The sequence below is a fragment of the Phalacrocorax carbo genome, chromosome 20, assembly GCF_963921805.1.
Source record: "Phalacrocorax carbo chromosome 20, bPhaCar2.1, whole genome shotgun sequence".
Lineage (NCBI taxonomy): Eukaryota > Metazoa > Chordata > Aves > Suliformes > Phalacrocoracidae > Phalacrocorax > Phalacrocorax carbo.
In genome coordinates this window covers 3,314,868-3,331,101 of record NC_087532.1, presented here as the reverse complement: position 1 = coordinate 3,331,101, position 16,234 = coordinate 3,314,868, and the positions used below count along the sequence as shown (strand labels likewise).

Here is a 16,234-nt window from a genome sequence, read left to right as displayed (position 1 = left end):
TGACAAAAGCCTTTCCATGTGTCACAGAGATTAGAATAAAGCATAGCCTACGAGGTTAAAATATGCCCTCCTTGACTTTTATCAACAGCAGAGTAGGCCCTGCCTGAGGGACAAAAGCACATCAAAGTACTCAATCAAATTATCCCTGAAAGCGGGAAAGAGTAGCTATAAAGAGGGTTCCGTGACACCGCAGAGAACAAAGGTGAGAGCATCTCGGGAAGAAGTCACAGCCAAGCTCCCAGTTACGAGTGAAAACAACAGAGCTTCCAGTCCCCACCAATGCAGAAAGTCTTTACCAATTATTAACAGGAAACATGTTACCACTTTTTCAGCGGAGACTCGCCAGCCCATCTGTGCAGCTCACGGCGGGGCGCAAGGGTCAGGGGCTCTGCTATGTAAGGAGGGCAGAATGATGACTATTACATTGTCCACTCACGTTTTAGCTTGTACCCATCTGCGCGCTGTACGCGTACACCTTGGCTTGCCTCGTGACTGAAGTTCTTTGGAACCCTTAAACCCTTACCCTTGATCGTTCTACAGCGCCACCAGAGAAAGGCTTCCAGGCATCGACAGAGGACAGATTACAACCGGTAACAGAACCCCTGCTCTCACAGGCACACGGTCCTACACCGCCAGGATCCCTGCACAGCCGCCCGGTCACTTCAGGGGCTCACCAACCACCTCATAGTCGATTATACACGACAGCATCTTTAAAGAGCAACAATTACTGAGAAGAACTATATTTTCAGCTACCACTGTTCAAGTTCCCATTGCAATTGTTTTGTAGTCCCAGCTTGTTTTGTTCAGATTCCCTGGCACACACTACGGCAAAGAACACATACACTGCAGCAGTGACTAGAAATCTGCAACAGCTCCTCGTCCCAAACAGTTGGGGACGTACAAGCGCGCCCACATTAAGAGCTTTTCAAAGCACAGGTTTGTGCACATTATCCGGCGTTTTTCAGCTGGCTGCACAACAGTTACGTTCACCCCACAGCAAACCCAGTGTTGAAACACCACTGCCGACACTTGACATCTGCAGACTTGTCAGAAACCGAGCAGTAGCTATAAAACATTCTCCAAAGCCAAAGAAAATTTGTGCCTTAATTACCTCCCTAATTAGAGCTTCCACAATCCCCTTTCCCACTCCTCCTCAGGAAACTGGAATGGGAGCTTTGTTCTAGACAGCGAGGGGGCCCAAGAACATGTGCAGGGCAGACCTCCCATGTTTCTAATTAAGATCCTCACTCTACTTTCACTTAAAAGGACTTTGTCAACTTTCCAAAGCAACACGGACTTTTGTTGCTTTAAGAGAGAAAATGGAGCTCTGAAATACTGACAGCTCAACTCTCTCAGACTAATTTTATATGAAGCTAATGCCAGGGATAGATTTGCTACTAGTTAGTGTGAAAGGTGATCAGCAAAAGACGTATCCCCCAATTCATACAAAAGCCCCTTTGGACACAAAGTCTCTCTCTCAAAAAAAAAAAAATCATTTCCCTGCATATGTAGCCTCCATAATATAATCATCATTATACCTACATATACATACACATACAGAGAAGGTAACTGAATCCACGCTTAGCTGACAGAGCTCATCTTTCTCAGCTAGGTCACTTTATTAACCTCACTAAGAGCACAACGGCAGTATCAAAGCAAAACCTCTTTCCACTTGCACTCTTGGTGTGAAACCTCATGCCTGAAGCAGGAGAATAATACAGCAAATTTAAACCTAGGCAATCCCCTGGAAAAAAAAATACATCTCTGCTTGTTTTCCCAGCTTTACTGAGCATCTGTGGATGAGAATTGAGCACGTGCTCTGCATATACATCATACACCGCCCGGTTCCCATTAGCAAAGAATGGTCTACTAAAAAGTACTGAAGGAACACAGTAAGATGAAAAGTTGAAGACCCTATAAACAAGTGCTCTTGCTACAGGTGACGGGTTGCGCACAAATAACCAAAGCTGCGCAGAGGAATGACGTAAGCGTAAAGCTTCCCCTAGACCTCACACAGCTGTAAGTGAGGACCAGGAGCAACGCCCAGGAGGCAGCTTCCCCTAGCAGCTATAAGGCATTCAGTTCAACACAGAATGTGAGCACGTACTTCAGCTACATAACTGAGGTTGACCAAAATCACTTGGATTTCAGCATGCTTCCTTGAAGTAAAGCAGGTGCTTAAGTGATGAAAGGGCCAACAACAAAAGCAAGAGCATTCCACGGCTGAGGAGGCTGGGAGCGGGCTCTGCTGATGTTGTGTGTTTGGACATCCACAGCAGGTGAGGAAGGAACCTACAGATGCATTGATATCTGTCCCTCTGGCTAGCCTTCCTCCCATTCTCCATGTGACAGGAAAACTCATGATAGGCAGAATTGGCCCAGCTGGGTCACTTCTGTTCCCTGACGCCATCAGCTGTATGGTGCTGCCAGAGACAGGCTGCTAGGCTGTCGTGGTTCGGCCTCAGTCGGCAACTAAACACCCCGCAGCCGCTTGCTCGCCCCCACCCCTGTGGGACAGGGAAGAGAATCGGAAGAGCAAAAGCACAAAAAACCAAACTTGTGGGTTGAGATAAGAACAGTTTAATAATTACAATAAAAAATAATTATAATAATGATTATGATAATAATAAGAATAATGACAATATAATAAAATGAAAAAGGAAAAAAATGAAAAAAAAAAAAACAGAAACACAAACAATACAACCGCTCACCACCCGCCGACCGATGCTGCCCGTCCCCGAGCCGCGATTGCTGCCTCCCTCCCCCGGCCAGCTCCCCCCAGGTCACACACTGGGCATGACGTTACATGATCTGGAATATCCTTTTGGCCAGTTTGAATTTGCTCTCCTGGCTGCGCCCCCTCCCCTCCCGGCTTCTTGTGCACCTGGCAGAGCCTGGGAAGCTGGAAATGTCCTTGACTAGTACAAGCGCTACCCAGCAACTATGAAAACATCAGTGTGTTATCGACATTGTTTTCATACTAAGTCCAAAGCACAGCACTGGGCCAGCTGCAGTGAACAAAATTAACTCTATCCCAGCTAAAACCATGACATAGGTGTTGGCACAGGGCAGATTAAAAACGGTAAAAGTTCGTCCTCTCCCTTAAGTATAGCAAGATCCAGGGTGATAACTCGTTTGAAACTATATCCCTTCTCATTTTTCTCCCTATCTCTGGCAGACATTTCACCAAGAAAATTAGAAACGCACTTCAAGTTTCCCAGACCAGTTTCCCTTATGATTTTCTTAGTGCCTGTATCTGGAACGTCACGTGTCCTCAAATGCACATTGATGAACAAAGGAATTCCATTATGTTCCTCAGCCCATCACATTCTTTATGCAAGTATCATTTGGAATCAGAGAAGATATAAGCACAGGAGCATCCCTGGTTATTTATTGCCTCTGCACTTAAAATAGCAGCATAACGTAAGGGAAACGGGTGTAAGAGCTTGCAAATGCCCTAGCCTGTGTTGTTATGAGAGTGAATCCCTGATCTAGTAAACCACAGCCTCTCTGCTGCAAAATCCTTCTCCATTTTCAATAGAAAGAGGTGTGAAAACTTTGTCAGATTCGCAGGTGTGTCCCCCATCTTCTGGCTGCAGTATGCCATCCATGCTGATAATGGCCTCTGCCTGGATGTCTGGCATTGGCCATTAGCAATTCAGCAGAAACAGTTTTTCCTGTGATGAGTCATCCTGCAACAACGAAGTAAAGCATGCAGGCTAGCATTTGTGACCAACCCACCCACGACACCACAGTTCTAGTTACCAGCCATCAGAGAATCTGGTTAGTTTACCATCACCTAGACTCTTCAAATCAAAACTGAATGCCTCTGTGAGAAACCTGTGGCAGCTCAAGCACGGGCTGTCAGGCTGAACTGTCGGACAAAGTTTTCCAGCCTGTTGTGTCAACTGCAGGACTATGAATTATAACTCCCAACTCTGAAGGTCTATTGTAAAATTTCTGTTTCTAAACTTTCACTTGTACAATTAGGAACCAATTTGCGCAAATTAAAATGGAGAATAGGACAAAACTGACAAATAAACTGTTTTAACTCTTTGAGGAGTTCTAATACTTTTTCTTTTTTCCTAATATCAACAGTAGCTAGAGAGAAAAACTCCCTTCTCCCCACGCCTGTTTTCCCTGCCAGCTTCTGTCCCAGGTATTTCCACTACTAGGTTTTCAGGGCGAAGCATCTGCCTGTTCTGAGCTCTCCATGTAACGCTTTGCCCTGCGAGCATTTTGGCCAAGAACGGCTGTCACTGCAGAACAGGGAGGAAACCAGTCGGCAACAAACATTTTCTCATTCACTGTCCTCATGCACAGGCACAAAAAGACACTTAACCCTTCAGCTTCCTGCCAAGTCATTCTTATCCCTTTCTCACACCTTTACTCCCAGTAAACTCGTCTGTGCAAGACTTTTTTTTTATTATTAGAGTGTTAAACTGGTCTTCTTATGAATTAAAATCTGTGGCTTAAGAAAGACTGGAAAGATAATGCTTAAAGGACTCCGCTGCTATGTAGAATGACTGGGCAGCAAAGATAAGTTCACGGGTCTAACCCTTCATAAGAAGGAATAAAAGGCAGCCTACGACTAATGGTACCTATATAGCTCATTACTGGGTATTATTTTAATCTTTCTAAAAGTGAAAACTTAAATCCATTCAGGAAATCAAGACGAAATTCTCATGGTGGAGCTGTGTAGTGGGGGGCTGGAAGGCATTTAAGTGAAAACTAGGGCTAACTTAAAAAGAAGCTTCTGTTATGCTCTGCAAACAGCAGTGGTCCCTCAACGCCAGGCTGACAGGAGAGGGATTTTTCTGCACAGCTCACAGTTAGAATTCTGCTTTTCCACCTACATTTACTTTGGGATGTTTTCATTTTACCGACATTCCAAACAGATCTTTGTTTTGCTTCCCTTCTCTTCCCCGCCCTGGGCTTTTCCCAAGTCAGAACAAGAACCTCATTCCGTTGAGCATCTCAGTTCCACAGTACCGGGGATCAGTTGGGTAAGCGTGCTTGATCTGTCCAAGTTTTAGCTCAATGTGTCTACAATCTGTGCCGTTCCCAGCTTATTAGCACCTTTTCTCTCTTTACCTGGTTTGAAATGAAGGCTATAATACACTGTTCATTTTTTTCTTGCGGACAAGTACTTCTTTCCCTTTGTAGAGTATCCAGGGATAACCTCATTGTCTGGGTGGGTAATTCTTTGTCATTCACTTTATACCAATAATGAGCTCAAACAGTTACAAACACTACGTGGTACATGTTATTGTACAGCTTGGTGAGCTGGCGCTACTGTACGTACGTCTTGGCTACTCTGCATAATAATACCTATGGAACAAACCTCTGAGTAATGCCGTGCTCCAATGAAGATTGCTCATCCTGTGAACTATCAGAGCTGTAATTTTGGTATTGCTTAAACAAGTCTACACAGGACAAGATCAAACACTCTAACTGCATTTCCTACTTTCTGCAGGGAAAGGAGGATTTACCACTATTTCATAATGACAAGGGAGCACAAAGCTTCTGCCCTTGAAATAGCCACGAAGCAGGCGTCACAACCTCGCTGCCCTCCCTCCACCCTCGTCCCCCTTTTGCTACGACCGCTCCCCCATTCTACATCCAACTGTGCTCCAGACAAAGACGACATGAAGACTCAAGACAAGAATGACTCTGCTAATGTATGACCTTAGGAAGGGGCCTTAAAATCCTTCTCCAGGATAAGGGTATTTCACATCTTTTAATCTCTTTAAGTGGCAGTTCAGGATAAAGTGCTGAACTGTGCCTTTTGGAAACAAGCTTTCAACTGAAAATAACACACTAGTGGTTTGGGTTTTTTAAATAAAATATTATTAAGACCATAGAAACACTATGGACATTAAAGAATGTATTCCATGAGACTGAAATGATGCAGCAGTTGTTCTTGCTTTATGCATGTTAACAAAACTCACGCCTTGCTCACACGTACAGCCTGCTCAGGTAGGAGGCTTAAAGGGTTCTGAGAACATGTCATGTTTGCATTACTGAGTGACATGTCGTTGCCTGAGCACAGCTTAGACTGACAGGAGAAGGAGAAACTTTTATCCCATTTCTATCTAAAGGGAAAAATAGGAACTAGTTTCAGATGACTAGAAGGCAGAAACTCCTGTGCTCGAACAATACCACAGGAGCAATCTAGACCACGGTCCTAGGCCAGCCTTTCAACAACCAGCTCTTTTGCCACAGATGTCGGTGGCAAAATCCACATTGGCATTAGTGAAAACTGATGTTAAAACCAAATCACCTTTTAACATCCTTCCTGTAGCAAGTTTTTAACACAACACAAGAAGATTCTGCCTCTTTCTGTGATTTCCCAAAGGAATCTGCAGTCAGGATCATGCAAAGACAGCTCTCTGCTCTACCCTCTGAGTAATTTTCATTCACTCTGAGTCAGTTACAAGTTGGAAGGGTTAACTGAACAGGAAGACACCTGCCTCTAACCCACAGTATATATGCGACTTCTGGTTTTCTAACTGGAGGTAAATACTTCAGTGGGTGGAACCGTGAATAAAGCCTGTGATGGCATCTCTTGGACCCAAGTATTCCATATTCTGGACCATTTTAAACTCAATGGGTGGCATCTATTAATTCTTAATTAAGCCTGGAAATTCTTGCCTGGCAACAAATGAAAAAACAAGCTTACTTTGATGTACAGACTAGAGGCGAGAGATGAAGTTCTGTAGTTTATATGTGTACTTTGCCTGTACTATGTGTGTATATATATATATAAAAAAATAATCTTCAGAGTCAATGTGCTGTAGCTATACCAGCAGAAAACAGCACTGCTGATCCAAGCCTAGAGAAATCAACAGACGTTATTTCAGAGGATTTTGGCTCAGATCTTGCAATGTTAAAATACTCAGACTCTCAAACTGTCTACACTGCAAACTCCCAACACATCATACAGATAATATGTTCCACCTTTAAATGAGCAAACCTCAATAATGAAGGCAGCCTAGCCATAACAGTATGAAGCTCAGTATTGGGTATAGTTATTCCTCTCCAAACTAATAATCTTCTAAAACTACAGAAAGTTCTGTATATCGTCAGAAAGAATCTCCCTGCCACTTTACTGAAGGTTGTCCAGACCTCTTAGAAAACAGAGCTTCAAAGAGTTTCAAAGCAATCATCAAATTATTCCATTAAAATAATCACAGTCCCTGAAAGCACGCAGGAATGCAGAGACACTTCTCTTCTGCTGTATTCATGCAAAAGTAGTTGTTGCTCTGACAGATTATCAGAAAAACTGTTCTTTCTAAATGAAGAAGGGGAAATAGGACTCACCATCCTCATGCCCTTCTCTATTCCTCCGTCGATGTCTGTCTCGCCGGTGGCTAATAACTGACTCTGTTCCTGTTTCGTTGTCCAGGCCATCGCGGCTGCTGGCAGCATTTGGGCTGTTAGAGAACAAATAGGAAGAAACAGTGGAGTCATCTCTTTTTTTCTTTTTGATAAAGCAGTTGCAGTCATGAGCGTGGTGGTTTAGAAGCCAGAAAACTATTAGGCGGATTAGCTGCAGTCATGCTGCAGCACTGCAAGCTCCCCCAGACTGCTCTGCTCACCCCAAAACTACCTGAAGGGTGAAGAGACAGTTCAATACCCGTGCCCTGAGACACAGTGCTATTTGCACAAGTAGTATCATCATGACATTGAAAAAGCTGCCGTGAGTCTGTTGCATTAAATTTCCATAGGCAAAAAAGCCTACTGATGCACTAAAAAAAGGGATCATTCCAACATGTGGTGAGGTGACAACTAAATACAAGATGGCTTTAGCTGCTAACACACTTGCAAAGGAAATGGGATTTCAGCACAGTCCCATCATGAGAGCTTTAATATCACAGATTTGTAATACCTGCCTAACACAAGAACAAACAGACAGCACTGGGTTTTGGAAGAACAGAACTTACTGACCCTAACACCCACCTCAGCCTCCAGAATGCCCGGGTTACTATGCACCTCCCAAACCCTCCCATGCTCGCTCTGAAGATCATGTATCTAAGAAATATATACAAGTGTGTTCGAGCTCCTCTAGCAACGCCAACAGATGACATGGTCTATCAGGGGCTTATTCTCAAGCCTGTGAATTGAGTTACCTTTTCTACAATACCCCAATATATATTTTTTTAAACCAAACCCAGTGTTTCAGCTCAATTCCTTGTTCGCCCCCGAACAGGTTTGTTTTCCTGACAATAACCCAGGCCAGATACGTGGCTATGGGATGCTGACAGCCAAAGGGCAGAAGCTGTAGCTCACTGTGGCCACTTTTAATATAGAGTGCTGACCTTGAAGGTGGAAGTCTGGCAAGTCACAGCAGGGCTCAGAATAATTAAGTGCACATCTGTGAAATGTACAAATAGACCCCAGATCCCTTCCTCGTGTTCTCAGCTGTTTGAAAGCTACACAGATACGCCAGCACAATATTAATCTAGTACATCCCAGTGAAGGGCCATTATGAGCAAGTGAGCTTTGGGCAAAAAGATCTTGATGATGATCTTGGCCAGATTTCTTTCACTCTGCTTTTTGAGGGCTCTACCAAGAGTCACTTTAAAACAAAAGATTTCAAAGAGGCAGCAGAGAATCTGTCCCCATGATTTAGGGCCACTTCTGGGATGACTCTAAACAAACAGCAACAACAGCTTCATACTCTTGAACTTCCAAGCATTGAGGAAGGACCAGTTCATATAAACCAGAGTGGCTTTCGCTTCTAATTCCACTAGACAGGTCAAGTCAGCTAAGCAAGAGCAGTGGCTGTAATACAGACCACTGAATATGTAAGACCTCTTATTTGCAACCATCTCTTTCAAGATCTCTGCTGAGGAAAAAAATCAGTCATGTTAAAGCAGAGTTGGCTGAAGCAAAGGGGAAGGTGGAGGTGCTCTTTTTTCCCCTGCTGAACAGACCTAGCTTAGCTATTTAGTTTTCCCCTCAGACTCAACCTGTCTATCTATCTCTGCTGTTCTTACATTTAATAGGCTACTTTGAAGTGCTCACATGGAAGGAAATGAGAAAAGCCTCTTGGAGTGCTGGCAATGGCCACGGCTCATTTTAATGAACTAAATTTTGGAAACTGATCTAAAGCTCCTGAAAATATAGTAGTGAATGATCTGACACGGGCTAATGCTCTGCTATGAAAGATTTCCCTTCAAAAGTTACTGGTCACACTCTTCCCCTCTGTCCCACAAATGCCACCCATTTAAGAAGGAGTCCCAATTCACATCCGCCCTTTGCACTGGTTATTTATGCCTGACGTGTCCGATTTATGCACACAGAGTGCGTAACGGCATCATTACACTTACACCGAAGCATGAGAGTCATCAATGCATTCCTCCTAGAATTCCATGAGGCCAGAACACACTGCCACACACATTTTACAGAGGGAATCAAACTACCAACGATCTAACCAGCTGGTCCCACGGGCTCCTCTGGAAGCTGGACCCAGAAGCTGGGTGTAAACACATCGTATAGTGTTACATCTACAAGGACTGCTGAAAAGCCTCCTGCGCACCCACACGCTTTCTTTGCATTAATGAAATGTACTGACATGCCCACCACATGAATTAGGAAATCGAGGTTGTTACTCAAGACACCATTTGACTGTACATTTTAAGCCCTAATGAAGCTACCAAAATGCAAGTATGTATTTAAGTATTGTCACAAGTACGTCTGCCTTTCTTGTTTTAGTCCAGTACAACTGAAAAGGGAAAGAGGGTGACAGTGTCCCGAGGTGGCCCTGTGAGGCTCTCCAACATCTCAGAGCACCATCTAGTGACTACTGCCGATACTTCCCACTAGTAACATCTTCCTTGGCTAAACTTGCCTACAAAAGGTGGTTTACACCCTAACAAAGGGTGTAAAAGGAACCTCACAGCTGGCTTGTTGCCTCTCTCATTGCTGAGCCAATTAAATTCCATTCAATTTTCAGTGCACGTACCCAAGAGCTGTGTAAGAAAGACAGCTCAGAGGTCACTATTCTCAACTCCCCAGTGCATCTCCACCAGTAAACCAGGAGCAGCCTCACCCACTCAGATGAATGGGTGGATCTGGCAACCACTAAAGAGCAGAGCATGAAATACAGGATGAACTCCAGAACCCTCATCAGGGAGGGAAAAAGTAAATTTTCTTTGGATTTAATCAATGATGAAGCAAAATATCAGTGCTGTCAGACAACTAGCTGAGATTACCACTTCACCTCTGATAAGGATCTCATTCCCTTTGGGTGGTGCTGCCTGAAGACCCGTTTGCTTCATCTGTTTTTTGTATTCTTTGCTGTCCAGCAACATTTCTGTTGGTACAATTACACAACACATAGCGCAGTTGGGGTTTCTTATATAAATAAGGCCCCAATCAACAGTGAAGAAGGAAGACAGGAGATGACAGATCTCTGGTAGTTTGAACAGCATTAAAGAAAAAAAACCTCAGGGGTGTAGGAATCAAGAAGGTAAATCACACTTACAGAAGGGGAGGTAATGTTGAGTATACAGCAATACTGAAGTTACAGTTGTGAAAGTTACAGGGGTGCAATACTGATCTCTTAAATGGAAATACTCTTCAAGGAGACAGCTCGCAGAAATGGCACTGAGCACACTACTGCAGAATCACCACACCAAAATCCCAAGAAACATAATTTTCAAAAATCGCTGGAGAATTGTGAGTGATCAGAATAGAACTACAGTCATGATTCAAGTTCTGCAAACCACACTTTACAGTGAAAGACTTGAGCAGCTCAACTGACTTAATTTATCCAAGGGAAACAAATGATTTCAAAATATGGTGGACTCTCTATCACTTGCAATCTTTAAACCTAGAGCAGGTGTATTTTAAAATGAACATCTAATAGCAAAACAGAATTAAGGCCTTCATGCAGAGTAATTGAGTGAGATACTCTGCCTTGTGTTACGGAAATAACTTTAGGTCATCATCAGGCTCTCTTCTGGAATGAAAATATAAAGCACAACAGCAAAACCCACTACAAAACATTAAGACATTCAATTCTGAAGAGATGAACCCAAAAAGGCATTAAGGGAGAACAAGTTTTAGTCCACAAGCCAGATTCTCTACTGCAGTTTAAAACAAGAAAGAAAAAGGGGAGGGGGAGAGAGGAAGAAGGAAGGTGGTTTATCTGGGAATGACAGCACAAGCCAGAAAGCACGACCTCCCGTGTCGTTCCCCCTGACTCAGCACGACCTGCGTAAGGCACGTCACCCCTTTGAGGGTTCCCACGTTTGCTCTGTAACGTGAAGATACCATCACTTGCAGCACTGTGCCGACCGACGGCAAGACGGCACAGACAAGGTTTTTAGAACGCTATGGAAGACAGCAGGTGCATCAGCAGAGCACAGGCGAAACTTCAGCGATCTGAGTACGTACCGTCATTAGCAGCGAGTGGTTCCACAAACACAGACTTGTGCCTAACTTACAATGTCATTTTTTTTTTTTATAAAGTTTGATCTTGCAGCTATTATGTGTAGGTATAGGTCAGGAAGACAAAGAACTAGTTATATTTGCAGGCCACGTGACTGCACTCATACAGGCCTCTCCCAGGTAACATAAAGAAATCAGTGAACGCACGAGGGCAGTAAAACCCTGTAGTATTTCCCAGGATTTCTTATACCCTCTAGAAGGCATTTATCTTTAAGAGACTCATTACACAACACTAAGGGCTCTTTCCAGGCAATAGATATCGCAGAAAGCAATGGAAACACATGACACCAGGCAAATCAAGACCACGTTTCCTTCTCCAAACATATACTGAAGTCACAGCCAGAACCAGGTCCTGCTTTAAATCCCCCTTGTGTAAATTCCGAGGGCCTCCCTGAAAATGAAGGCATTCTGAGGATACACATTGGCTCTGTACACGTAACAGGAAATAACAAAGCTACCATTAAATCAGATGACTCCCAGTTTGGCTACACGCAGTTCAAGCTGCTAGCCTGTGTGTGCACGTGAAGGAGGCATTATTCCTTATGCACATTTTTGCTCTTGCTATCAGAGGTCTGCTGCCTCTGCATACTACATAAATACACATAACATAGCAATAAAAAGTTGTCAACCATACACTATGAAAAGAATTTTGGGCTCCCTCTCCACTTAACTCTTCCACCGTGGGTTTCAAAATGAGATATACAGGGTATATATTTTTTTCTTCCCATCCCCCCTTTAATTCCTCAGTTCTAATATGTATATTATTTTTAACAATAAATAACTGTTTTGCAGCAGCAGGGACAAATGTGGGGAAGGAACAGACAGGAATTGCATTTTTTAGTTTAAAATAAAAGTCAACTTGCTCTTACTGGAATGATGGAGGCCGGGAGTCTCCAATGCCACCTGTTCTCTCAATGGGTGGTGGAAGGTCAGTGTGGCTCTCGGTGCACTGGGAGCCTGTGTCAGAGTGGGAGCTTTCAGCCAGGACCAGCTGTCAACAGAAAGAAGAGAATTACACACACTTGTACAGGTTTCTCCACTCTGACATAAGGCGTTTAGCCCCTGCTTTCCTAAATATTATGTGAGATCAAAGGGAAACTACAGGAAAGGAAGTGCTTAGTGTCTAGTTGCATGGATTCCTGCCAAACTTTCATAAAATCAGGTTACACTCTATCTGAACATGAAAACATCATCAGCTAGGATATGCAGAAAATTCCTGCAAGCCCCACAAAATTTTCCCCATCTCAGAACAAACACGCACACCAGGCAGGGAGTGCACTTTTTCTGGCGTCTCGCAATTACCGCATTCTCTGAGTTTCCTGAACATGCAAGTTGCCAGCATTCCTTGCAAAATGCACGCACACTCTAAGATTGCACACCCAGTCTGGGCTTGCTATGACAAAAATAAAAAGCAAAAGCTGAAACTTGACAGTACGACACCCCAAACATGGTATAACTTCTCATACAAAGACCCTCAAACCCAAAAAATCACAGTCTGCTCTGGACCAATTATCAAACCTCAGAGTTGCCACCGTCTCTGTTAATAGTCTGAATTAAAACCAAAATCCTCCGAATCTCAACAGCCACAAAATTTAGAAGGACCAGAGTCCTGATGTGCATCATACTTGTGTCTCTTGCGCCCATTTTGTCTCTTAATGTTCCCTTAAGGCAGAGATGCAGAGAGGAAGAGTCATTTTCCAATCATGCCATGAAAACCAGGATATGCCGTGTGCACCCTTCTGCAATTCATAACGACCTGAAAACTTTTCTAAAACTACACTGCTGTAACTATCACCTTCAAAACTCCTCTGACGCTGCCATTTACATTCCTGGAAGCTGAAGGTGCCTGGCAGCCCATGAACCAGGGTAGAAGGAAAGGCTGCAGAGCACCAAACGCACAGCACTCGCATGGAAATAGGTAATTGAAGATATGCTGCAACAATCAATCTTGTCATTCATTTCAAACACCACGCATCTACATACAGCCTGGTGCATTTGGGAATTATTAGATATTCCAGTCCTGTTACAAGGCAGGGTGTAAATTCTTCATGTAACAACTAATGCCAGAGCATATTATTTCTATTTGCTATCAACATGCTCAATCATTAATAGGGATGCTCCTGGATAATGGATCACAGCAATGGACACAAAGGGCTTACTATATGCAGTCTTACTTCCAATAAATTCAGGACAGAAAGACCATCTCCACTCAGTTTGCCTAGTGTGACATCTTTAATCAGCAGATAAATAGACAAGAGAAAGACAACAGAGTCTCTCTTCCTAACCCCCCCCCTCCCGGTTTTGTAGCTTATTGACATACGCCGACTGACAGATAACCTTACGTTTAACCCAGATCTGATTCCACCCACTTATCTACCAGGCTAGTATCTACTTTTCTATATTTAAAAAAAAACAACAAAAAAAACCCCAAAACAACAGAGAGGTGCTCTGTGTTAAAGGATCCTTTTGTACAACTAGGTGAAACTGTTAATTTTTAAATTTTTTTTTTTTTTTTTTTTTTTTTAATCTTAATAGTGCTGGAAAAAGCCCCTGGCTGAAGCGTACAGACAGAGCGGGTCCTTTCTCTACCAATGATTCAGTAAATCTTTTGTAAGAACATCAGCATTTGTGCCTCAGCTTCCTAACCCAGAAAGGCAGGATACGACCAATTTTGCACAACTGAGATTAAAACTATTAACATGCCTAAATGCAACTTAAATCCTAGGCAGAACCACCATACACCGGATAAAGCACCACTACAGAAGACCAAACAACGTACACTCGTCCAAGATGCTTTTTATTTTACCTCTGCAAACAGAACGTGGTCATTGTGAATTAGCAGTTCCAGTTCTAATTCAACTTCACCTGCTGGATTAATTGGTTATATTTTTTATTAAAATGCGTAACAGTGAAGAAAGATGTTCCAATCCTCTCCTATTCAAACCAGGAAGGCAGATGACCGTGAGAGGTTTTACCCAAAATTAAAATAGCATTCTACCAACAGAAAGACTTGGTTAGTATTTTAAACGACTGATGAGAACTTAGCCTCCCATGAAGCCGAGTGTCCCACGCACACAAACCCCACCAAGGACTGCCTGCACTTCAGACAGACAAGATCAAGAAAAAGGAGGGAGGTGGCATTGCTGATACCACTGCACTGAGAACAGGTCAAGGCAAAATGAAGCAACTTGCTCAGCCTCACACAGGTGGTCTATAGCAGTCCTGAGAGCAAATTCAGACTTTGCACATCCTAAACTAGTTCCACACCATCCTTGCTATATTTGGAATGTTTTTGCAAGAATGGGGGGGGAAAGCCCTGCCCATCAGTAAGGAAGCTAAAAACAATCCATGTATTTCAACAGTTCACTGACCACACACACCACTTTCTGGCCACTACCAACAGAAGTCAGACATGAACCAGTGAACTAGAGGTGAGAAGGTTTATATCCTATTACCGATCCCCTGAGATGTCTAATCACCTTGTAGAGTCTCTTTAACAGTATGATCATAAGGTCTTTAATTAAATAAATGCTCACATAAAAATAGAGATGATTACTTTTCACTACGAGACAAGGACTCAGCTTCCCTCTATTTTTAGCTGTGGAAAAACTAGCTCTATATAAGAGATCCCAACTGCAACTGGTTAATTTGTCAAGGACTAATTCTAATATAATCATCAGACAGATGCTAGCTGTTAAAGAAGGGGATGGAGAAGGACAGGGAACAGGATAGGAGGGGACTGGTGTTCAGGATGCAGCACATTACTCCTAAGAGTATACTATGAATATGAGAAGGCAAACACACACAGACTGTCAGAAAGGAACCGCCTGAAGACAAAACAGTTCTCCAGCACCGTATGGAGCCAGCTGCATTATTCGAACTCTCTTATCACCAAAGCAAGAGCAACATAGGAAACACTGAAGGGAGGAAAAACCCACAAGCTTTCCTAATAACTTGATAATTAAGGTTTCCCTCTTTCAGGAGGGGAAGTTACAGGAGATGTTCAGGAAGCATGTTGGCATTATGGACATGTAAGAACGTCTCTGAGCCCGGCTCATCCCCTGAGGAATCTCGGTACAAGTGCTTTCACTAACAAAATCAAACCAAGGGATAAAAAGAAGAAAAAAGAAAAGAAAGAAAAAAAGAAACTGGGTGGAGGCAAGATCTATACATCCCCTCATACACCCCCTCACCCTTCACATTCTAAATTGTATCAAGCTTTCAAACAAGCACCTGGCCTGAGTTACTTGAAAGCAGGAAAACAGGTTCCTTCTTTAAGCCTTTCTGCTGATGGCAACACCTGGCCCAAAGATGCGCTTGATGCAAAGAGAGATGAGCCAACAAGACAAATCCTTTCCATATTTCAGGATATTCGTTTTTAGTATTTCCCTGCTCCCGGAGGAAGAAGTCTTAGCAACGCAGGACCCTTTATGAAGGCAAGCCCACCGTACCGATCGAGGCTGCAGACCATCTTGGGAGTGCTGCTGAGCAGAAGCAAAACCCACTGCAGCAAAGCAACTACTTTGTGAATATTGCCCCTGGGCTGTGATTTCCTGAGGGATAAAGCACTGGGTACTCGCTTCTTATTGACCTCCAGTGCAATTAGAGTCACAAACAGCCTCAGACTATGCAATTACCATTCTAAAGAAAAGAAGGCAGCAGAAATTACCCATACTAATCTTTCAGCGGCATTCAGGAGATATAGCCCTTTAAACGTGAATCCGCTCACTACCAGACATAGTGAACTCAAGATACATACCAACTCAGAAAAAAA

The 16,234-nt window shown here is 43.3% G+C and overlaps 1 protein-coding gene across 2 annotated transcripts in view; it reads right to left on the bottom strand.

The window, feature by feature from the left end:
• The window catches only part of DVL1 (dishevelled segment polarity protein 1), a 104,416-nt gene that overhangs the window by 38,196 nt on the left and 49,986 nt on the right, over nucleotides 1–16,234 (bottom strand). For both annotated transcript variants that reach the window (XM_064470298.1, XM_064470299.1), the window contains exons 3-4: nucleotides 12,330–12,451; nucleotides 7,324–7,436 (exon numbers count right to left, since the gene is read on the bottom strand). In XM_064470298.1, the coding sequence (XP_064326368.1) occupies nucleotides 7,324–7,436; nucleotides 12,330–12,451 (235 nt within the window). The remainder of the gene's footprint in view (nucleotides 1–7,323; nucleotides 7,437–12,329; nucleotides 12,452–16,234) is intronic.